Source organism: Engystomops pustulosus, chromosome 1, assembly GCF_040894005.1.
Source record: "Engystomops pustulosus chromosome 1, aEngPut4.maternal, whole genome shotgun sequence".
NCBI lineage: Eukaryota > Metazoa > Chordata > Amphibia > Anura > Leptodactylidae > Engystomops > Engystomops pustulosus.
In genome coordinates, this window is record NC_092411.1 from 177,791,506 (window position 1) to 177,816,678 (window position 25,173).

The 25,173-nt window shown below is 39.9% G+C and overlaps 2 protein-coding genes across 3 annotated transcripts in view; both read right to left on the reverse strand.

Annotated features, from left to right (window-relative positions):
* Positions 1–459: 459 nt before the first annotated feature.
* TEKTIP1 (tektin bundle interacting protein 1) lies at positions 460–5,344 on the reverse strand. Its single transcript, XM_072126587.1, has 4 exons — positions 5,188–5,344; positions 1,724–1,905; positions 1,154–1,279; positions 460–736 (listed from the first exon to the last, which is right to left on the reverse strand). The coding sequence occupies exons 1-4, from the start codon at positions 5,259–5,261 to the stop codon at positions 708–710; spliced, it is 411 nt and encodes a 136-aa protein (XP_071982688.1). The 5' UTR covers positions 5,262–5,344; the 3' UTR covers positions 460–707.
* A 7,835-nt stretch (positions 5,345–13,179) lies between these two features.
* LOC140068186 (GRAM domain-containing protein 2B-like) overlaps positions 13,180–25,173 on the reverse strand; it is a 31,794-nt gene continuing 19,800 nt past the window's right edge. For both annotated transcript variants that reach the window (XM_072113982.1, XM_072113983.1), the window contains exons 6-13: positions 24,066–24,164; positions 23,495–23,566; positions 22,008–22,079; positions 21,814–21,886; positions 20,505–20,585; positions 17,977–18,073; positions 17,770–17,877; positions 13,180–14,869 (exon numbers count right to left, since the gene is read on the reverse strand). In XM_072113982.1, coding sequence (XP_071970083.1) covers positions 14,854–14,869; positions 17,770–17,877; positions 17,977–18,073; positions 20,505–20,585; positions 21,814–21,886; positions 22,008–22,079; positions 23,495–23,566; positions 24,066–24,164 — 618 coding nt within the window. In that variant the 3' untranslated portion in view covers positions 13,180–14,853. The remainder of the gene's footprint in view (positions 14,870–17,769; positions 17,878–17,976; positions 18,074–20,504; positions 20,586–21,813; positions 21,887–22,007; positions 22,080–23,494; positions 23,567–24,065; positions 24,165–25,173) is intronic.

Here is a 25,173-nt window from a genome sequence, read left to right on the forward strand (position 1 = left end):
GCTCCTTTGCCGCCTGCCCTGACCTGTTGCTATGTCCCCGACTTTGAACCTGTGCTGCCCGTCCTGACCTCCTGCCTATCCCCGACCATGAGATTGCCTGCCGTTTCTGTACCTCGACCTTGGCTGCCGCTGTGAACAAGTCATGCCTGTGGAATGACCTGGTGGTACCACGCAGCAGTCCAACCCGTTTTGCAGCTGTCTCTGGTGAAAACCGGGTGCCAGGTAGTGGCTTGTGTCATCGTCTGCAGTGGTTCAGAGGATCCACAACCTCTGAGCCTGACAACTATGTTACTTTTTAGCCTCTAGCTGGCATTTCTGTGGTTAAATTTCATTTTGCTGCAACAGTCCCTGATCTCATTCAACATCTGCAAAGTCTACCTTCACAGTTTTGTTAGCCGTATGGGGTTGCATAAAGTACATGGGTTATTTTTGGTTCCTTAAAGATTAAGTAGAGGGTGATTTAACAGAATAATAATTCCTTTATTTATATAGCACACATAGATTACGCAGTGCTGCACAGAGCTTGCCAAACAGATGGGTCTGAGAGCAAAACTGATCTAGTTCCTCGCGCCAGTCAATCAAATGTTCAACTTTGATTTTCCCACAGCGCCATATAAAATTACATTTTTAGATTATGAAATACTTTGCTATCTGTTAGCTTTATTACACACAGGTTAACAATATAAACGTGCAGGAGAGGATAACTTCTAAACTCCAAACTTGTGTCTGTTCACAACTGGAAAAGAGAAAATCAAAGGGAAGTCATTAATCTCTTATTATACTGTACAACAAGATGTTAATTAGTGAACATGTAACCTTTTTATTATTTTGATATTGGAGGTAAGTCATATACAAGAACAAACTGCAGTTGTGTTGTGCATTATAACAATGAGTCAATATGGACATTGTTGCCCCAGAAAATGTTGTGTTGCCATCATTTCAAAGAGAAACCTATGCAGAGAGGATAGTATACAAATAGTTAATAGAATGATAAGAATTTGAAACTGTATATAAATGTAAATAACTTATACAGTGTCTGAAAATCTAAAACTATAGCTGGCCTAAACCCAATTCAACATCTTTCTGGGAAAGTATTCATATGCCAAGCAAATACACCATCTACAATGTCATTAATATATAATGTTTTACTTACCATACTCTTTGCCAAGGAAAGGTTGATCCCTCCACTTAAATGTGCCCCACCGAGCAGAGTCCTTTAGTAGCTGAGATGGCTGGGTTGGATCATACCATGATGTCTCCCGAAGGAGCTGAGCGGCACCTGGAAAAGTTACTTATATTATTACATCTTCTAACATATTACTGTATAAGCCGATAATTGAGAAGAAGCTTGTTAACGTTTATTACATCAGAAATTGCAAGGTGTTGATGGGGAAGGCTGATAAATGCCCCTAAATCCATCACATTTGTACCCCTATTTAATCCTGCAAAAGACAGTATCTAAGCATCTAAGCCATTTAAGCAAAAATGTTGCATCTAAATCTGTACAAAATCAACCAATGATTACACCACACTTATTATTGAGGATTATTCTGTCCTGGAATGCCATAGATTGATTACACTGAATTGATATGAGCTAATTCATGAAATACAATGCACATCAGTATAACAGGGAATTATTACTTTATAAAAAGTTTTTTAGTATGTAGAACTCCTGAGGGTGAGTCTTTGCTCCTGAGGGTGAGACACTTCATTCCACACTTACCTGACTGGAGAGCTGCCTGCTCTCTCTGTCTGTATTGATTTTGCCACCGATGGAAAGCTTCCTGCTTGTAAGTGTACAAAACATTTGACTTGACATCTACACCCCAAGGGCCTGAGGAAACGGTTACTGCTTGTTGCAAAATAGGAGAGTTGGAAGGTCCTTTGAGTGCTGAATACTGGACACTGAAAAAAGATGAACATTAGACACTAGTGATTATATATTATTGTATAAATTATTAGTTAGGGAAAAGTTGCGCCCTATATTCTTCCTACATTCCATCCCAATCTAGTAGAGTTAGAGCAACTACATTGTTGGTTTCAAAAGAATTCATATGCTTGAAATTTTCCTCATCCAGCTGCAGAGCCGGTCAGAGTTGATTGGAAGATGGTTGGAACTATAATGAGCGGTCCCCTACTTAAGAACACCCGACTTACAGATGACCCCTAGTTACAAATGGACCTCTGGTAATTGGTAATTTACAGTACTTTAGTCCTAGACTACAATAAACAGCTATAACTGTTATTAAAAGCGTTTGCAATTAAGCTTTATTGTTATTCCTGATTCTTATGACAATCCAACATTTTTAAAATCCAATTGTCACAGAGAATCATACATGACTGTGTCCCCTTTGCTATCACAGCCATTACTTACTGTCAACTCTACTATATACCTCCCTCCCTTTGCCCTGGATTGAGAACTTATCTGCCTGTAGCTTGTAGCTTTACACTCCTCACACTGTGATGTGTACATGCCGTCAGGAAGTCAGTGTCTGTGTCAGTGTGTATCAGTGAGAGCTCGACCTGGAATGCAAGGGGAGGGGCCCCTGCAGGAAGCAGAGGGGGAGAAAAGCTTATGAAGCGTCAAGCAAGATGGCTGCCAGCCCTAAAGCCAGTAGATACAGGGACGGCAACCAGGGGCAAAAGAAATTGTGCTCACGAGGACTGATTGAAATTATATCTGTGAAATTCTGTATTTTTTGTTAATAACATTGAATTAGAGAATGTGTTATTTTGTTATCCTGCATACATTTAAGAAACTTGTCTTGGGAATACCCAAATAAATGAGTGTTTTTAATGATTATTTAAAAAAAATTAAAATAAATGACACCATATTGACAATATATGGACATAATGGGGCGCCCCGATTTGTGCAGTATGAAAGTCGGCGCGATTGTGCCAAAATCCGATCGCGTATGCCAAAAACCCCTGTTAAATGCAGCGTAAATTGGATATAGTCGGGAAACCCAACGGAAATGCAGTGTGCGGACCCTTAGTAAATGTGCCCCAATATTGTCCAGACTAACTTTTCACTAACTCTCTACCATTATTGTGCCCAGTTGACAGAAGTTGGACTGAGAGAAACAGTAATCTACCCTAGGTTGTTATAGCTGAGATGTTGGGAGCAGGATATGCACATACAGAAAAAAATGATGTGTATTTCCAGACAGACCAACAGAAGGGAGGCTGATTTGATCTGCAGACAATCATAAGCAGTTTCCCTAGTTTTGTTCACCGTCCACGCACACAGCTGCTTTATTACACACCCATTTCTCTGCTTGGGTCATTTTTACATGCATTAGAAAAGTGTGTGTACCAGCACTCATTTCAGAAAACTTTGACTGCTATCAATGTTAGCTATCATGTGCCCATAGATTTCATTTTTTTTTTTGTCAAGATGGGGTGCAGAGTATACATTAATAAGCCAAAAAATAACTTTTTGGATCTTACCAATTAGCTGCAATGAAACAATGGGGGTCATTTACTAACGGCCCGATTCACGTTTTCCCGACGTGTTACCCGAATATTTCCAATTTGCGCCGATTTCCCCTGAATTGCCCCAGGATTTTGGCGCACGCGATCGGATTGTGGCGCATCGGCGCTGGCATGCACGCGACGGAAATCGGGGGGCGTGGCCAAACGAAAACCCGACGGATTCGGAAAAACCGCCGCATTTTTTAAAAAAAAAATGTCGCGGAGCTTGCACTTACCTTCACTCACCCGGCTCGGTGTATTCCAGTGCGTTTCGGGGTATCTACCAATACCCCCAAGTCCTTTTCATCTCCAGTTTTACCAATAATTGACTTTTTAGAACATAATTATACTTTTTGTTTCCATGGCCCAAGTGCATAACTTTACATTTATCTACATTAAACCTCATCAACCATTTCTCTGACCACTCCTCAAGCTTCCACAAATCCCTCTGTAATTCTATACCTTTGGCCTCAGTATCAACTACCTTATATACTCGAGTATAAGCCTAGTTTTTCAGCACAAAAAATGTGCTGAAAACCCAAACTCGGCTTATACTCGAGTAAAAAATATATAGGTTTTACAAGGTTTTTGTGGTAAAATTAGGGGCCTCGGCTTATACTTGGGTCGGCTTATACTCAAGTATATACGGTACTTTACATAGCTTAGTATCATCTGCAAATATTGAAAATTGACTGTTTAAACCCACTAAAATAATTAAATAATAACTAAAACCAGAGTCATGCAGCTCAGGTTGATTAGTCCTGCCTGGACAGTTCAGGCGGCTCCATTATGTGTGGAAGTACTGGGGGAGATTTATCATGATTTTCTGAGGTAAAACTGTTCTATTTTCCCATAGAAACCAATCAGAGCTCAGCTTTCATTTTATAACCAGCTGTGGGAAAATTAAAGCTGAGCTCTGATTGGTTGCCATGGGAAACGAGAACAGTTCTGCTCTAAGAGACTTATGATAAATCTCCCCCAATATGTTTATGTATGACAGCCAGGGCACCCAGTTTTCCCAAGGTTCTGAATTTTATAATTGTTTTTTGAGCAAAAAACTCAGTTCAGGGATTTAACAAGATATGTTTCTGCATCAGTGTAGCTACAGCATTCTCAAGGTATGTTTGGTTCACAATGCATAAAAACAAATGGTAACTTTCCTTTAAGCAAGATATTGCACTACATAAATGAGCAACAGTAAAACATACAGACAGTCCCCATCTTATAGACAGTCCTCTGCCCACTGTGACCAGGCTTCAATTATCATCTCTAAGGTGTCTGTAATGAAGCTTTATTAATAATCCTTGTGCCCATGACAGTACATCATTTTAAAAATCCAATTGTCACAGGAACATTTTTTTTTCTGGAGTTAAAATTCTAAAATATACAGTCCCGACCTACGACATACAAATTCAACTTTAGTACAGACCTAAAAAACTTGCATGTAACCTGGGACTGCCTGAATAATCAAAAGCAATAAACATGTATTTTGATATGTTAGCAAACATATTAAGATTATACACCTAGTGTACATTATGAAGTACAACTAATGAACATATTATAAAGTATTAACCTTGAATGTTCTCCTAGTTTTAACCTCTTCCACAATAGATCATTTTGAAGCCCAGAGCTAGTGTACACTTTTAATTATAATTACCGTATATAATAACATAAAGAATAATTAAGTAATTAACATTTTTTTGTCTTTCTTACCTCTTTATGGATGTGGGGAATTCTGTCTCCAGTGACCTGCATGACACTGGATTTTTAATAACAGGCAGCTCCATGCCAGTGACTAAGATCCCACACAGACAATGCAAGGCCAGTTGAATGTTACAAGGTATGTAATGTTGTGTTCCACAATGATCACCCTAGCAACCAAAGAACAGTTTCTAAGTGTTGTAACAAGATCGCTCTCTACAGCCAGGAGTTGACTACTGATGCTTAATGACAAAGGCTAAAATGCACTTTTTCAGAATGCTGCAACCTTGCAATGTGCATGTCATGGAGCCTTGGCCCTTTTTATTTTTTTCACTTCCATTTTTCACTCCCCACCTTCAAAAATCTATAACTTTTTTATTTTTCCATATAAAGAGCTGTGTGATGGCTTATTTTTTGGGTAACAAATTGCACTTCAAAGTGACGGTATTTAATATTACATGCCGTGTACTGGGAAGCAGGAAAAAAATTCCAAATGCATTGATTTTTTTAATATTTTTCAATATGGCAAAAAAAGAGCCAATTTTCGACTTTGGCCACTATTTTCCGCTACAGGGTAAGATGGAGTGAAAAACCGTTATTATATTTTGATATTTTCGGACGGGGCGATACCTAATGTGTTTATGATTTTTACTGTTTATTTATATTTATATCAGTTCTAGGGAAAAGGGGGTGATTTGAATGTTTAGGTTTTTTTTAATATATTTTATTTTTCAGGCTCCCTAGGGTACATTAACCCTAGGTTGTCTGTACGATCCTATCATATACTGCCATACTACAGTATGGCGGTATATGTGGATTTTCCTCCCCATTCATTACAATGTGCTGTTATTGTAATGAATGAGTTAAAACGAAGTAGCCTCGGGTCTTCCGAAGACAACACGGAGAGTGGCAATCCGCATGGGCGCCGCCATCTTTTTGAAGCCTCCGGCACCATTGCCGGCGGCGATCGTCGGGAAAACACCCGCAATCGTTGCTAGTACCGATCGCAGGTGTTACCGGTAACCAGTGTTACCGGTTTGCTGCAATATGCAGCAATGACTTATTACTTAGACTATGGAGAGTGCTCGGCCCTTGAGCCCTCTCCATGCACCGGGACCCGGCTTGCGCCACACTAGTACGGTGCAAGTCGGGAAGGGGTTAAAGGGAAACTGTCAGCAGCTTTTATACTAGAGAACTAACCGTGCTGCTCAGATCCCAATTTTGAAGCAAGCAAGGACCTCAGATAGAATCTTGGATCTTGCGGCACACACTGTTGACTACTTATGTCACCTTTTTGTACTCCAAATCTGCCTTTCCCCCCCAAGATTCTCACATCAGACAAGCAGAACAGGATTCTCATTCTCCGAAGGCCTTTGTAAGTTTTAACCTTCAAGAAGCCATTTATAAACTCTTTCAGTGTTGGTATAAAGTCCATATGAAACTGCAACACCCTCACCGATGCAATGGCGAAGGAGTGTTTGCGAATACGTCCCCGTCCCCACAGCATGTCATCACATCACACAGGGGACATTGCAGTGGTAGATCCTGCCTGGCAAGGCAGGAGTTAAGTGTTTTGTATGATGCAAGATCTGTCGTCCAATCACTTGTATTGCATTCTGTCTAATGTAAGCTGAGATGTAATTGGAGGAGCAGCCACCACCTGACCAGGGGAGTTACAAAACCCCTGGCCAGGAAAGTTCTAGAGTTCAGTTCCAGTCAGACCTCAGGGTCTGCAGGACACTAGAGGAGAGCAGTCTCTCTCAGGAGAGAGAAGAGAACAGCTTAGTCTGAGCTCAGCTCAGATCAGAACAGCTAGAGACTAGTTTAGCTTAGCTCAGATGAGAAGAAGCAGACTGGGTTACCCCAGTCCAGACTCTATTCAGCCAGCATACCATACCAGAGCAGGAAGAGCCTACCCCTGCCTCTGAAGAGTGGAGCTAATAGATAAGAGTTAGTGAGGAAAGGGGTATCATCCTACCTTTAAGGGTGATACCTGAAGCACTCCAGGACAAGCTGAAGCTTCCTATTAGGACACAGCTACCTCCCAGCCTGCCCTCTGCATCCAGGCTGGCGATCTACCTCCTGTGGCTTCCTCCAACTGTATCTCAGCAATCCACCATTCTGTTAAAGGCACGTTGCTGCGGTTCCTGTCGGTTCCAATAAAGAACTGTAAGTTGTTTTTGTTCAACGTCTGCCTCCGTCTGGTCCCTGGTACTACGGCTGCCATCATCACAGGCACCCTGTCCACCACACAGAGACTCATACTCTAGACACCAAAGGGTTGCCCCAGGGAGATCCGCTATAGCAGCCTCTCCCTCATCATTTCTTGCCAACACCACCCTGCTGGAGACCTGCCAGGCTGTAGGACAGCCCTCCGGTTCCCCATACCAAGCACCGTGACACTAGCGTGCCTAGGCCGCAACCGCCAGCCACTCCGGTGGGGGGATGTTGCAAAACTATATGATTTCCTTCCATTTAAGGATCCTGCCTTCAGACATTGGGGGACATTTTAGAATGTGTTGGTCTTTAGACCAGTGCAGAGTAGAACTAGACAGTTCGCTGCTTCACCTGATGTATCACTGTGTCTGATTATAAATGATTAATACGTAGTATAAGACTGGTAAGTTGTACTTTTACACCTCCTATTAGTTAGTCTAGTTTGCTGCTCCGCATTATTGAATTTTCTGGTGCAGAGATTATTTCTGCTGCAGACACATCCTCTTATACAGAGTATATGCCCCTTTTTCAAAGAAGTTGGAAAACAGCCTAGAATTGGTCTGAAACCTTCGATAAATGTGGTGCATGGCATTTCGGGTGGCATAGACAGATTGATAAATGTCCTGCACTGTGTCCAGCATGATATGTGTGGAGACATAAAAAACTCTCCCTGAATTTTGATATCACCACTGCAGGGTTCTGCATTCCTTTACTGTGGTAGCAAACTAAAACCCTTACTTTGGCAATGTGGAAACTGAGCGTCAAAGCTGTCTGATTTAAGCTCATGTATTACAATGTTCAATTTGCATATTGTAATAAATGATCATAACGCAGCAGGTGCGTCCGCGACCAGGCCCGGCGATGGTCCCGTCAAAAGTGAGAAGGCAGATGCATGTCTATGTCCCGATTCGCGTTTTCCCGACGTGTTACCCGAATATTTCCGATTTGCGCCGATTGTACCTGAATTGCCCCGGGATTGTGGCGCACACGATGGGATTGTGTCACATCGGCGCCGGCATGCGCGCGACGGAAATCGGGGGGCGTGGCCGAACGAAAACCCGACGTATTCGGAAAAACCGCCGCATTTAAAAACCGAAAAAGTGTCGCTTGGGGAGCGCTTACCTTCACCTGGTCCGAGGTGGTGCATTCCGGCGCGATGAGATGACTTTCAGCGCAGCAGCGCCACCTGGTGGACGGCGGAAGAACTACATTCATAAATCCCGGCCGGACCCGAATCCAGAGCAGAGAACGCGCCGCTGGATCGCGACTGGACCGGGTAAGTAAATGACCCCCAGTGTGTGCGCGGCTAAGGTGCACGGATGGGCCTGCATCTGCTTGTACTGATGCCAGAGAGAAGAGTGAGAAGAAAAAAGATAAGAGAAAAGAAACCGTGGGATTGCTCGGTGAGTACAGAGTTTGTCGTTTTTGTTTCATTAAGGGAACGACTGCTGCCATTTCATTAAGGGGGCCTCTGCTGCCTTCTCATTAAGGGGAGAGGAGGGCGCGCAGACGAGGGCGCGCAGCTACGAGGAGCTGTGCACCGAAGATATCTGGTAGGAGGAACAAAGAAGCTACTGGGGCGTGGAGTAGCCACGCTGTGTAGCCTCAGCTCCGGCTACTCCATGCCCCCAGTAAAATTTACATATTAGGCAAATAAAAGTTATTAAAAAATTGCAGAAACGTGAGGATTAGACCTTAGATCCTATAGTTCCACCAACCTTTATAGGTAGATCCGTGGTGGTAGGTTCCATTTAAGGGGACTGCTGTGAGCAATTATTTAATAAGAGCTGCTGGAATAATGGAGGTTTCTGGACACTTCATAGAAGGTGTACAAGGAGTCTGGTTCTACGAGTATAATTCTGTGTATCATATATATGTGTTCTCAAGTGTAATGTGCGGGACAGGTGGCAGTAAGAGTTTAGGTATATGGAGGCCCCGATCCAAAGTTTGCACCAGGGCCCAGTAGATTTTGCTATGCCATTGTAAATGATGTATAAAATCTCCATATACTGCCATACCATAGTATGCATGCATATAGTAGAATCAATCACACAACCTAGGATTAAAGTATCCTCGGGCGTTCTGAAAAATAGTAAAAAAAATAAATTCAAATCACCCCCCTTTCCCAAGAGCTCATATAAATATAAATAAAACAGTAAAACTCATAAACATGTTAGGTATCGCCACGTCCAAAAATGTACAATCTATCAATAGTAAACATCTGTCTCGTCATCACTCTGCATTGACCCAACCTCTCATTAGATGTTATGTGAACAGAGAAGTTCTCCACAGGTTATTTTAGTGGTGAAAGTGTCAGGTGGTAGTGGATCCTCTGTACCACTGCGGACGATGACGTAAGCCGATACCTGGGACTAAGTGGCACCTGGTTTTCACCAGAGCCCGCCGCAAAGCAGGTTGGACTTGTTGCAGCGTGGTACCACCACGTTGTTCCACAGGTGCGACTTTGTTCACGGTGGCAGCCAAGGCGTAGTACAGAATCGTCAGGCAAACTCGTGGTCGGGGACAGGCAGAAGGTCGAGACAGGCAGCATGGGATCGGAGTCTGGAACGTAGCAATAGGTCAAGACAGAATCGGAATCAAGGTCACAATGGGAAATTAGGATAATCGCAGAGGTCTTGGAATACAGCTTTCTCTCAGGCATGGAAGGACAAAGATCCGGCAGGGGACATAGGAAGGGGCTGGAATTAAAAATGGCAAGCAGCTGGCCAGTGCCAATCAGCGGTATGCTGGGCCTTTAAATTTTATAGAGCTGGTGCGTGTGCCCCACAGCGCAGGCATTGCTGGGTTTGCCGCTGGAATTGAGAGAGGCGAATACAAGTTATTTAAATCTGATGGAAATAATTTGTGTCCGTTGACAAACTGGGATAAGACAGTCATGGTTTGGGTTATGTTTTCTGCAGCAGGAGTTGGACCTTTCAACAGCCGGAAATTTATATGCAGGACAGTGCCCCTTGACACACAGAAAAAACGATAAAGCAGTTGATTGAAACAGAACACATTGAAGCAATCAAATGGCCAGCCCAGAGTCCTGATCTAAACCTAATAGAAAACCTCGGGAAAAAACTTGGCGACAAAGTTATGGCCAAGAAATCCACAGCAGTCTACGGAAGAGACTGGAAGAAGAGTGGACCAAAATCACATCAGAGAAGTGTCAGAGACTAGTGTTGTTCTGTGGCATCACAGGACTGGTATGCTTGAACTCATTTAAAGCAAAGGCACTGATTGGGGACTGTTGTAAACTTCAGAAAATTTTGTTATAATCTTTCTCTGTGCTACAGCCATTGCTGTTCACTAATTAAGATCATCACGGTTTTTGCAAAATAAACATATCACCTTTCATGTTGATATACTTTGGTAATTTTGTAAAACAATGTTTGGAAAGAGCCCTCTCCATACCCAGTGGGTGTTTGCTGCTTATTGCATACGCTAGCTCCAATCACGGGTGTTTACACTGCCATCGCTTGAGGCAAAATTGTCCATCTTGGTGAACATCAGCAATCCCAGTAACGTCATCGGGAAGTGCTGATCAGGTCACATGACAGCCTTGGGTCATACAAGGCTGTCTGAATTTAAACTCTTTCATTACAACGTGCGATTTGCACATTGAAAAGAATGATGAGGAAAATCCCCACACTCTGTACTATGGCAGTATATATTAGGATCAATCAGACAACCTGGGGTTAAAGTACCCTAGGGAGTCTGAAAAATAGTTAAAAAAAATTAAATTAACAAAACCTAAAAATTCTAATCACCCCCCTTTCTCTATAACTGATATAAATAAACTGTAAAAATCATAAACTTGTTAGGTATTGCCGCATCCCAAAATGTCCATTCTATCAAAATGTAGTAAGGTCTTTTCCCCACGTTTAACCCCGTAACAGAAAATACCTCCCAAATTTAAAAATGGCACTTTTTTGCCATTTTGAAAACATACAAAATTCAATTAAAAGTTATCAAAAGGCGGTACAGTCCTTAAAATGGTAGCATTGAAAATATCATAAAAAGTTGCAAAAAAATGAAATAGTGGAAGGCAAGGCCGCTGCTGGACATGTTATTAGTGAAAGGCAAGGCCGCTGCCGGACATGTTATTAGTGGAAGGCAAGGCCGCTGCCGGACATGTTATTAGTGGAAGGCAAGGCCGCTGCTGGACATGTTATTAGTGGAAGGCAAGGCCGCTGCTGGACATGTTATTAGTGGAAGGCAAGGCCGCTGCTGGACATGTTATTAGTGGAAAGCAAGGCCGCTGCTGGACATGTTATTAGTGGAAAGCAAGGCCGCTGCTGGACATGTTATTAGTGAAAGGCAAGGCCGCTGCTGGACATGTTATTAGTGAAAGGCAAGGCCGCTGCCGGACATGTTATTAGTGGAAGGCAAGGCCGCTGCCGGACATGTTATTAGTGGAAGGCAAGGCCGCTGCCGGACATGTTATTAGTGGAAGGCAAGGCCGCTGCTGGACATGTTATTAGTGGAAAGCAAGGCCGCTGCTGGACATGTTATTAGTGAAAGGCAAGGCCGCTGCTGGACATGTTATTAGTGGAAGGCAAGGCCGCTGCTGGACATGTTATTAGTGGAAGGCAAGGCCGCTGCTGGACATGTTATTAGTGGAAGGCAAGGCCGCTGCTGGACATGTTATTAGTGGAAGGCAAGGCCGCTGCTGGACATGTTATTAGTGGAAGGCAAGGCCGCTGCTGGACATGTTATTAGTGGAAGGCAAGGCCGCTGCTGGACATGTTATTAGTGGAAGGCAAGGCCGCTGCTGGACATGTTATTAGTGGAAGGCAAGGCCGCTGCTGGACATGTTATTAGTGAAGTGGCAGGAGTGCTGAATTATTTGATGACTATTCCAGGATTATTATCAAGGCAGTAAAGGCACAAGGGCATGAAGCATTTTATTGTTTAGGTTTACCATCATCTGCACCTGAGGTGGTCATACACTTACAAGTCTGTATGGGGTTATAAACATAAAAGTTTTACCTCTCCTTTTGGGGTCATTTGAAGCCATACATACTGCCTGCTCCCTTCTGCACCTACACACATTGCTCATGTGAGAATTGCAACTATATGCAGCACCCTTTTATATATATATATATATCTTCACTAACTCAACCTCTTGAGCTGAAATGCTGCAAGAGCAAATAAAAGGTCATGTGCTGCCTCTATCTCCAATACTGTTAGCAATACTATTTAGGTCTTAATGCATCCATATCATAGCACAGTTTGTAAGTGGGTTATATATCTATGAATGTTATTTTATAAACCATTAGATCAGAATTAGAAGTGATCTATACATATAAACATGTAAATAGGCTCTACGGGAAGAGAAAAATTAGGTAAAAGATTCCTAAACGTTACTAATCCACATGGGCCCCGTTCACATCAGGCATTTGAATTGTGTTCGGAAATGCAATTCAAGCAGAGTAGGGAGGATGCGTTTTCACCTAAACTCGTTTGTCTGGGAATAAGAAACACTTGTTTTGCATCAATTACTGGCAAAACAGGTGGCCCTTGTTCCCAAATACAAGTGTTTTGGTCTAAGTACATCTCTGTGGCAAGTTGTCATTTTGGGTCTGTTGCCACTAAAGTAGACTTCTAAAATGCTGCTGAGCGATTTCACCAAATTTTTCCAATAGTTCTCTAAAATGTAAGACCACTATATTTCTGACTTGATACAAATTTAGACTTCTTCATTTTATGGCATCTAGCAAATCGTTAGAAAGGTTGTTTGGTGAAAGAATTTCTTTATAAAGTTTATCATTAATGCAACTGTTTCAACAAATAAAATATTTATTCCTCGAGATTGTTAATCTAGTAAAAAAGACAAGAGTACAATATTTATAAATATTCTATGTATAAATCGGTCCGTATATACAGAATCTCAAATTACATTACAAAATCTGTTGACAAAATATCATATTACATAAATACAATTTGTATAATGAAATTACAAAATGTGTTGATTAAATAACAGTTCACATATATACATATCTACGAAATGCAATAAGCTATACAAACAGTATTGAGGTAATTAAAGGGTTAATGAGATGCTCCTTGACATTTGCAGTAGTTCTCACATGACAGCACATGTCCATGGTTTACAGTAATATTGTTGAAGATATCCACAAAGGAAAGAAGAGTTTTCAGAGAAATTCAATGCTTCAAAAGTAAATACAACCATTTCTGCAAATAACTGCCAACATTTGTATACTGTAAAGTTATACAATTCTCCTATATACTTACATCAGATAACAACCTATTCATGGTTATGGGATGGGCACATGGGTGCCGCAGTCATGTCCTTGCTCATATATGGTTTATATTAATCTGGAGCTGCTTTAAAGTGTCATATTAAAAAAAAATAATAATAAATGTGACAGTTTCTCAAATAAGATTTTCATTAGGGAATACTTTATAACAGTAAAACGTCCAAATATAATGCAGTGTAAATGCACCCTGACCATGCTGGATCTGCAGGCGATCTACTGTTCTCATTTTCTGCAGATATGCTTGTAGCTCCCAGTGTCACCAGCACTTTATTATTAAAAGCATAACGTAAAATAACTGCAGGTCCATATAGCTGTAGCATTTTTTTTCCATTTAAACATATCAGATTTGAAGATTTAGACATTTTATGCAATGTTGAGTTTTCATGCCACCCCTATGAATAACACAGTGAATCAAGAGTATGCACTTATATGATAGTTGTAAGATGTGAACTGCATATCGTCATAGCCTCTAGTTACCTTCAAAACGTAATACTTAAATAAAGAGAAATAATTTATAGTTTGAGTAATCAACACCATCCTTCTGATTTATCATTGAAGATAGTCTACATAGGTAGGAATGGGCTTTCAGTTCTTTGAACTTACCTCCTGATAGACTATGCAGGTAACTTTTATTCCACTGGGCCAGATTCCATTCAATAGAACAACTTTTGCACAGAGGATAAACATACAAATAACAAAAATCTTACGAAACAAGAATTTCTCATTGTGAGAAAACAAACATATTTACAGAGTTTTATAATCTACACACATCCTTTGGCTTTGAGACATTCACTACTGCACAGACACAAGCTATGAAATACCTGAGCATGTGAAATACTAAATGGTTTCTCTTTATCTGCTGAAGGAGAGCAGTCAATCTGTTAAAAGTATTTTAGTTTGTGCAACTCCACCAACCAAATGAAGAACATCCCCTTCAAAAAAGGTGAAATACACAATTTCTTTATCTTCTCACTTTGGATATTATTTGCTATGGAATCCTGTTAATCTTGCCATTACATGGGATAAAAGTACAATTTGGAAGGAACGGTCTTCTTTAATCCTTTATCTGTTTATTCAACCAAGATTGAGACTTTACTGTACGACATATCTGGGTCTGATCCACAAGTCTTGTCTTCTGAATACAAATGGGAATTTTTTTCTGGTTAATGATGAAGCTTCAAGTATCTTGAGATCTGTGGATGAAACCAACATTATGCCACTTTACAAAAAAACTACAAGGCTAATTGATATACAAAAAATAAAAGGAAGCTTAATCAAAAAGGGCAAAACATTAACAAATACAGTCCATAATGATCTAATGTATGCACACAAGCCACACACTGTATATAAAAATCATGCATTTCTTTTTATATGCAAATATAATGTAAAATAAATAACTTAAAATGGGTTCAGGGAAATACAAAGTTAGCTGTGGGATCAAAGTCAAGTTACATAAATATTATTATGTCTTATGCAGTTTACTGACATGTTAATGATTCATTTACATTTGGTTTTCATTAGTATGAGTCTTTGGGGCACATCTACCTTTGTTTTGTCCTGGCCTTTTCTTTTTTTGTGACATTTTGTGACCCAAGTGCACTTTTAAGACTAAGCAACCTTCCTTCAGATTGTATTGAAATAGAAAGAGAGTGTATGGGGCACAGCTTATTTAGTTTGGTCTTATAGCGGGAATGAAAGGGGTTTGTCTAACCCTTTTGGCCAATTCTTCTTATGGAAAATATCGCCTGTAAGTAAATGCAAGTGGTGGTGCTCAAATTCTGACTAGCACAGGACAGAGTATTCAAACTTCAGAGGAAGAAAAGGAAGAAGATTTGGCACTCACCACGTAATAACATATATCTTCTTTTATTTCTTACATCGTAGACATCGTAAACAGGTACCACACAGACAGGGGAAGGGACGTGACAGCACGGGAACGCGAGTTAGGGACGACTCGTTTCGCGCATTAGCGCTTCATCTTGCCTTCATCTTGCAAGATGAAGCGCTAATGCGCGAAACGAGTCGTCCCTAACTAGCGCTCCCGCGCTGTCACGTCCCTTCCCCTGTCTGTGTGGTACCTGTTTACGATGTCTACGATGTAAGAAATAAAAGAAGATATATGTTATTACGTGGTGAGTGCCAAATCTTCTTCCTTTTCTTCCTCTGAAACCTTCCTTCAGAGTTTTTTGGTGCTATCATTCCCTAGACAGGTCAGTGTTAGAATCATGAGGGTGTGTGAGGACTCTCTAAGCAGACACCTCATTATATGATTTGTAAAACACCATGGAATTTGATGGAGCTATATAAATAAAGATTATTATTACTCTGTTTCAGAAAGGAGAGAGATCAGAGATTATGAGATCCATGAGAAGATATAAAGAACAATGACACCTGCATACTTCTGCTTTCCGACAGGAAGTGCCTGTGTCTGAGCTGGTCTTGTAATATAAGGAGGTAGAGGGAGGAGGCAGAGAGAGAGAGCACTGCAGTGTGCAGACACGAGAACCTATTCATGAGAAGAATCTGAACATAGCCAGAAGATTTACGGTTGTATCCAGGGACAACCAAAATTGTAAACACCAGGACTAAAAGAAACAGGTTGGAATTATATCTGTGAATAACAGTGAATTAGAGAATTTGTTTTTTTGTTATCCTGAGTATATTTAAGAGTCTTGTCTTTGTTTAAAGGAACACATACTCATAAATCCAGGCACAGCGACCTAGGTAATCTTCTTATATGTGTTATCCATGGCCTCCTCCCTCCCTCTGTGGGTGTTACAAAAACCCCTTCATGCTGCAGCTTCACAGGCTGTTACAATGTTAAGGAGTGCTTTCCTCTCCTACTGTGTGCAATGGGGATAGGGAGACAGTCTGAAAGCCTTTGCCGGAAAGAGGGGCTTTGGGAACATCCCCAGGAGCCCATCAGGATCATTAGCATCATTTAAAAAGTTGCTTTTAGACGCAACGAGGCCATGGATAAAAAACATAAAAAGATCCACAGTCAGTCACAGTGCCTGGATCTATGAGCAAGTGTTCCTGATTTTTTTTTTAAGCTTGATTTTGATAGTAGATTTCCTTCAACTCAGATGTATTAAAAAGTAAAAACTGCTAAGACACATCTGACCAGCAGAAAAGCAGAAGAAAAATAAAGTAGGCACACAGCCTATAAGATTCATTTACCCCGTTGTGTAGCAATGCTTATTTAGGAAACATAAATGAATTAATCTACAACAGCAAGACTGCAACTGCCCATGACCATGACCATGACATAGCGTGTCTGTGTTCCTTTCAGTCTAGTAATCTTGACTGTTAGTTTACAGTCACAGTCTCTTGCTGAACAACGCAATAATGGAATAATCAGTCTTATTGTTTGTGCCCATTAGTAGCTTTACACATATAATCTATACCTATAGATATAAAGTAGAAAATGCAGCAAAAACTAAAAATGTATATTATGCTGATAGCTCTTCTCTGAAATCCCTTCTAAAACATATTTACAGGCATGGGCACTTCCTTCAACAGGGAGACTGAGGCTGCTACCTGCTGTGGATCCCTGGTCAAAAGATCAGATTTGATGCTAATAACGATCTGCCAAATCCTAGTGAAATGTGCAGGTTATAAAAACTTTATTCTTTCTTACCAAGTCATATTCTCTTCATCCCTTGGCTATAAGCCTGCACAAAATTATATCTATCATAGAATGTTGATCAAAAACTGATATATATGGCACAATTAGTTCAGCCTGTAAATTGACATGCGAGCTGTATTCTTTTAAGTCACTTCTGTAGTGGATTTTCATTATGATTTTGAAAATCTGTAATAAATCTGCAACTTATGAGTATCTTTCCATTGCTTTTTTATGCAGATCTTCATGAGGTTTCCCTAAAAGAAGTTCGGCATTGGATGCAGTTGGCCTTAAATGAACAATCCTGTACAGATCGATCCCAAAGAATTCAAAGAAAACTATAGAAATATGTATTATTGCTCAATGAATCATAAGTGAAACTTTTAAATAAAATTTCACATTTTCTTGGTAAAGATTAAAACAAACACAAAGCAGCAATATGTATACATGTTTAGAAGACATACTAACCCTTGAGCTCCATCTCCCTTAGGCCAAGCTCCCAAGATGTTGAGTTGATTCTCCAGCTCCATAATACGCAAGCCAATATACCCTGATGAGAAGAGCAGTACTAAAACCCTTGACAAAAAAAGAAAAAGAAAGGGGGTTATTCTTTTACACTGTAAGAACAAGAGTGGCATCACAAGACCAACATAAAGGACTACTTAAATAACTCACAGCAGCATATAGATAACAAGGAGTATATTGACAGCTCTATGATCTGCCCATTGTGTGTGGTTGTTGTCAGAAGTCATCTTTTCTTCACAAACGTCCCCTATTTTGAAGGGAAAGAAAAGAAACAAACACTCTCAATGAAACAAAAACATAATTTTTAAAAAAAAATATTCTCCAAATATTTAAACTGAGAAAGTTCTCTGCTTCATGTACTCTACCTTCGTGCAGAAAGTGTACTTGAGACTGAGGCACTATGCTCCACATTTGGTGGCAATGCCCTTTCCTCCTAAAAGTCCACAGTGGTGGCTGTAAGGTTACTGGTACTTCTAGAAAGTTGCTGGTACCCCTATTCTGAACAAGCTGGTGGTTGTGCACCTGTCTATGATTCCAAGCTCTAGAACGCTTTTTATTGCACCAATGTTAGGTTTCTCCTGACTCCTGTACTTTTCCATAATTGTAAGTTTCCTGACCCTCCACATTCTGAGTGGTTCCAGGAGGTCATACATCTACAACATATGGAAGAGTTGACTGCCAACCTTGAGCATACTCTAGTTTTCTATTGTAGGAGGACAGCTTGGCTTGCTGTCCGCTCATCCACAAGTATAGGTTGGGCACCTGCCCTATGGGGTGGGATTATTGCTCCCGGTGTTCCACTCCATTCTTCTTCTTTAGTCCCCTTTCTATGTTTTGATTTTCCATTAGTTCTTATCTTAGGCATCTACTGTAACCCTGAACTGAGGAGCTACATCTTCCACATACTTTACAGAGCCTTTGTTGTTATTGTGGCCTGCAAGTGGCATGGTCTTTCCCATTTTTTTGCCAATACACCAGTCTGTACTGGATCTGGTTAGCATGTTGATTGTTTTAAATAATACTGTCTTGCCATTTGATAATATCCTGTCTATTTCACCTATCTGGTATACTTTATTTGAACGGAAAGTATTTAGACCCCTGTAAATTCCCCCCTCTATGTTTCTTTGCAGCCAATTGGCGAGATCAAAAAAGTTATGTTTTTGCTTATTAATGTAGACTCTACATTACAAAAAAAAACGGAAATATCACATGGTCATAACTATTTAGACACTTTGCTATCATACTCTTATTAAACTCATATGCAGTCCTTTTCCTTCTGATCCTCCTTGAAATGGTTCTACTCCTGAATTGGAGTCCAGCTGTGTTTAATTAAACTGATTGGACCTGTTTATATAAGACTTCAAAGCTCACATTACATGTTGGAGAACATGAGAATCATGAGGTCTAAGGAATTTCACAAGGAACTCAGAGACTGAATTGTGGAAAGTCACATATCTGTCAAAGTTATAAAAGAATGCTTGCAGCACGCAAGGTTCTTAGAAGCACATTGCCCTCCATAATCCTTAAATGGCAGAAGTTTGAGACTACAACAACTATTTCTTAAACTGACTGTCAAGCCACAATAAGCAATCATGGGAGAAGAACCTTGGTGAGAGAGGTAAAGAAGATCATAATGGCTGAGCTCCAGAGTTGCAGAAGGGCGAAAGTTCCACAAAGTCAACTATCACTGCAGCCCTACAGCAGTTAGGGCTTTATGTCAGAGTGTGCCGATGGAATCCTCTCCTCAGTGTAAGACATATGATAGCCTGCGTACAGAGTGCAAAAAAAACCAAGCAAAAATAAATTAAGGACTCCCGGACCGTAGGGCTGAAGGTTCACCTTCCAACAAGCCAATAACTCTGAAGCACACAGCTAAAATAACATAGCAGTGGCTTCAGAACAACTCTGTGACCATTCCTGACTGGCCCATCCAGAGCCCTGACCTAAATCCAACTGAGCATCTCTGAGGAGACTTGAAAATGGCATCCACCAACTTTCACCATCCAACCTGAGAGAACTGGAGAATATCTGCAAGGAAGAATAGCAAAGGATCCCCAAATCCTGATGTGAAAACTTGTTGCATCATTCCCAAGATGACTCATGGCTGTAATAGCTCAAAAGGAACTTACTCAATACTGACCAAAGGGGCTGAATACTTATGACCATATTATATTTCTACATTTTAGTTTGTTTCTGGCAAGATGGGGTGCAGAGTCCATGTTAAAGAGCAAAAAAAACAACTTTTTTGATCTTACCAATTGGATGCAATGAAATAAAGAGTGAAAAATTTAAAGTGGTTTGAATACTTTCCAAACCCAATGTAGAATTTTGTGTATATAATATATACGTGTGTGTGTGTGTGATATATATATATATATATATATATATATATATATATATATATTTTGTGCACACAGCCATGTGCAGAGATGGGCTGTAAAGAGTGGAAAGTTTGCAGCCTGTAACGGCCAAGTGGACATAGGAGCAGAGTGGCCGTCTGGCTTTCACGGTGCAGAGAGACAAAGGTCCTCAATGCACCGCGACTGTACACAATAGACCTCAACAGGGACCACGAGGTAGCCACAATTTGTGCAGTTAGCTCACAGTACCCAAAATAAGGTAGTGTGCAAGTAGCCTAAAGAGGGGTTATTTTTGAAGGGAGGGGGAATTTCACTTACCATTTAGATAATTTTCTTGTGCTTTTCCATCTACTTCACTGTTACTAGATCGTATTCCGTTTTGACCCAAAAATATGTCATCTGTTGAAAATGCGTAGTTGAAATTAGTTTCTCTTCCTCTGCTATTCCAATATTTTAGCCAAATTCTGAGGCAACATATGGTCCATGTTTATATTTCCCACAGTGAATCAAAATTGTGTAAGCTATGAAAAATGACTAATAATTTCCCAAATAAAAATAGTTACAAATGATGTCCTATATAAGAATTACAATACTAGAATGTCAATGATGATGCAGGCATATATTAGCACTATATTTGTGTTGCAGCAAGTGTTATACTGATAGCAGCAGTGTATAAAACTGTATTTAAATAAGTAAATAAGTAAGCGATAGCATGGCTTTATCCTTATATAATCATAGCTAAATTGTGGCAAAGAGAAGCCACAAAACTGGTACCTGTGAAGAAATCAATTAATCAATGGTCCACAATCATACCAAGGTATGTGTTATAAGATTAGATGATAGATAAACATTAAATCTACTCATACATGCAAGATAGTGTTCAAATAAACCATGACAACCGACAACTACTGTATTTTTCACAACTAACTCATAACAATGTATGTTTGGTATGGCAAACAAAGAATGTCATTTCAATAGCTGAGATAAGCAGCTGTTGTATAACATGGTTTCTAGGAGAGAGGCAAATTGAGGTACAGTATAGGCACATATAACATAGATATATAAAATAAAAGTTTGTATGGCAAGCTTAGAGTCTTATCAAGACAACCCTTTCCCTTTGCCCTATCCAAGCATATGTGAGTTTAAGAGTGAGGAGAACACTCCTCTGCAAGCCAGAATTCTAAGTATCGTTGTATTGTAAGCTGCATACATGCATTGCATTATTAAAAAAGGGAACTGTCAGGTTCCCGTTAAGTTGTAAAACAACATTACTAGTTTAATTTCTGCCAGCAACATGTGTTAAACAGTTGGAAAAGTTTTGATAAATGCATCCAATACTATTTGTTATAGTGAGCTTTGAGTCCACTATTAGAACAGCACATGATAATCTAGATATAGTAAAATTTTGTATTTGGTCACATTTCTTCAAAGCCCATATCAACATTGTCCCAGATTAAATAAAAATTTTTTTATGAAAATGAAAATGTTACAACATACTGAATACTTACCTTGAAGGCTATGGTATAAGGGTTCAACAAATACACTAACTAGATTAAGTCTACCAATGAAATCTTTGAGTTTGAACAGCGTCAACAGTGATAAATATTTCTACTCCTCTTTTACTCACCTACTTCTTTGGAAAAGGTATCTGTACTATCTGATTCATGTGGTGTCTGTTCTAGGTCAGAATGGCTGGAATTCTGCAAGAAGATGCAGGTGAAGATGAAGGTATCAATATTAAGCGTTAAAACTTCAGTTGGCAGAATTTTAGGAGGTGTTAACCAATCAGTTATTCTCTTCCATTTGCTTTGAAAACCTTACCAGGATTTTGCTGCTCTGTTCAGAACTTGGTTCTACCGAAGCTGCTGATGGAGTGTTGCAGGTGCTTCCATCCTTTACAAAAAATAAGCAGAGTAATGCCAATAAATTATACAGTAACAGTATAAACCAAATTATGTAATGCATGTCATTTCGAGATGCAGCAAAGTAAGATAATACAATTATATAAGGCAACCTTGTACAAAAGAAACATTCTTATGTGTCTGTATTTGTGAGGCATCATGGCCTTACTTCTGGTTGTCTGCCTTTCGATTTCATGCAATATGAACCAAACATACCTTGAGAATACTGTAGCTACACTGATGGAGAAGCATATCTGGTTTAATCCCTGAGCTGAGTGGTTTTGCTGAAAAAACTATTATAACAATAATTGGGGGCTGCCATATATAAACAGATTACACAAGAGGTCTGCACTGTCCAGACAGGAGTAATCAACGCGAGCTGGATCGCTTATATACAGCAGTTATTATGGGATAGTGCACCAATGGGATAGTGCACCAATTATCACAACACAGTGATAACATCATTCTCTTGAGCAGTGGATTACTAGGCAGATCCAGGCAAATGAGCAAAAGAGCCTCATTATCATAATTGTATAATTGTTTTGTTCAGCAAAACCACTCAGCTCAGGGATTAAACAAGAAATACTCTGCATCAATGTAGCTACAGCATTCCCAAGGTATGTTTGATTCATAATGCATGAAATCAAATTGTAGATTTTCTTTACGACTCATCAAGTTATACATTGTTTTCTATATGGACAGGAGGTCATTTTCTCTTTTCATTCCTACAAGACTCAAGTGGATGTTCTTATTGTTGTGACATAGCTAAGGAACATCAAACTCCAATCCAGCTACTAGCAGGAAAATTCCTGCCTTCACAATATAAATTATATACACACATATATATATATTTTGTGGCCGGCTATACCTTCCCACATGTGCAGTGTGTAAGGGGCCAAATATATACAGATATATTTGTATTAGGCCCCTTACACTTTGCACATGTGGGGATGTATGGCCGGCCACAAGCTTAAATGTCCTTATAGACTGTTATGGCACCCAGCAGCGGAATCGTGCCATACACAGAGAAAAAAATAGAACATGCTGTATCTCTCCCCTTATGTATGGACGTGCAAGCACACGGCGGAGTAAAAGTAGCCTTATTTAGGTTTTAAACGGACCATGTGAAAAATATGTTGGAATGGTGCTTTAAATGTATTTAGCGTGGTTATTATTTTTCATCTCCCTTTCTTGTTCATTTCACTTTATCAGCCTAATCTAGGTTATTGTATTGTACTATAATGTTAATAATAGGAGGTAGAACTGCCATTTTACTTTCGTTTTTCAAGTTTTTAACTATTGAAAATACTGTAATTAAAAATATTTTAATTGTAATGTAAAGATTGAAATATTGTGCTTCTTTCACAAGGCAGTTGCAATGAAGTTAGAAAATGTGCAAATACTAACCTGAAGATTAGTACACACAGAGCGTACTGCGTGGTAGCACATCTCCCTGTTACGAAGAGACCCAAACAAGAACTGTAGGGAACAATGAAAACCTATTAAAGTATATGACTGTTGATAGTAAGCGATAAAAATGTTTTTTGGGGGGTAAAGTTAGAAAATTAATCATGATCAGGTTGATATACAATAAAATACAACATTAAATTGGAGGCTATTGTACACCCAGTGTAGATTTACGGTTTGGAGTCAAATGGGGCTCACCTGCTGCGTGCAGAAAAACTCAGCGCCCCCCCCCCCCCCCCATCAAAAGGCTTAGAGTTCTTGATGAATCTGCTAAACGGCGTGGTTGCTGGGAAAAAGCTATGCCAGATCCCTTCTGGTGTAGTCTTGCATAAAAACCTGCAAATGCCCTCTCTGCCAGCCACCGAGCCTTCTATTTGTAAAATTTTCTCAACAAAGATTTACAAGAGGTAGACAATAGCTCTGAACCAATCATAACCAATAATTTCACAGGTTGGAAAACTTTACCCTCCATATTAATAATACACATAAAATTGTATTTTATTACACTCACCTTGTCCCCATCAGTGGTCCGAACACTTAGTGCATTGGGCACCAGTAAAGCTGTATTTGCTTTCTTGACAATTATGACTGAATTGACAGGAATCAAGACCTGTGTACAAAATAAATATGACCTCATTAATCATGTATATTTACAAAAAAGTGAAGAAGGTACAACACAAAAGTTATTGACTCAAGTATAAGCCCAGGGAGGGATGGAGAAGTAAAATTTGTTACGCACAAAATAAGCACTCACACAGCTCTGTACGGGGAAAAATGAAAAGTTATGGATTTTTGAAGGTGGAGAGCAAGAAATGAGCGAAAAAAACCTGCGTCCTTAAGGGGTTAATAATTATCGGATGAAAGTTATGTTTTATACATTCTTCAACTATTTGTAAATATTTGTTTTCTGCTAGTTTCCTTATTTGTTTGTAGTGATTTCCACTGAAAATGCCACGGGGTTCACCAAATAGTAGTGTTTTACATATTGTCATAGTTGTGAATCCTTTAGCCTGGACATTTGTATTGTTTTGTTTAATTATAGGGTAAACCTGAAATTCTTCTGAATCCCATTCTAAACTGCTCGCTACGTCTGTGTGGGAGTGGAGTTTATTTGTGCCAAATAGAAATAGTGGAGAAAAAAATTATTTAGTCAGCCACCAATTGTGAAAGTTCTTCCAATTAAAAAGATGAGAGGCCTGTAATTGACATTATAGGTAGACCTCAACTTTGAGAGACAAAATGTGAAAACAAATCCAGAAAAATAACATGATATAATTTTTAATTAATTTATTTGCATATTATGGTGGAAAATTATGTTTAAAGTCATGTTTTGGGGCTGCTGCAAAGCTTTTCTATGGGGTTGAGATCTGGAGACTGGCTAGGCCACTCCAGGACCTTGAAATGCTTCTTACTAAGCCGCTCCTTCGTTGCCCTGGCAGTGTGCTTGGGATCTTTGTTATGCTGAAAGACCCAGCTACGTTTCATTTTCAGTGCCCTTTCTGATGGAAGGAGGTTTGCACCTAAAATTTCACGATACAGGGCCCCATTCATTCTTTCATGTACACAAATCAGTCGTCCTGGTTCCCTTGCAGAGAAACAGCCCCTGGTCATGATGATGT

What these genes read in the sequence shown, in the direction of transcription:
- TEKTIP1 (XM_072126587.1), bottom strand. Translation starts at nt 5,261, where the DNA reads ATGGAGCTGCCTGTTATTAAAAATCCAGTGTCATGCAGGTCACTGGAG. An exon ending in TTCCCCACATCCATAAAGAG is followed by an intron (nt 1,906 to 5,187) that starts GTAAGAAAGACA and finishes ATCTTTTTTCAG; the next exon opens with TGTCCAGTATTCAGCACTCA. An exon ending in GCAGGCAGCTCTCCAGTCAG is followed by an intron (nt 1,280 to 1,723) that starts GTAAGTGTGGAA and finishes TAACTTTTCCAG; the next exon opens with GTGCCGCTCAGCTCCTTCGG.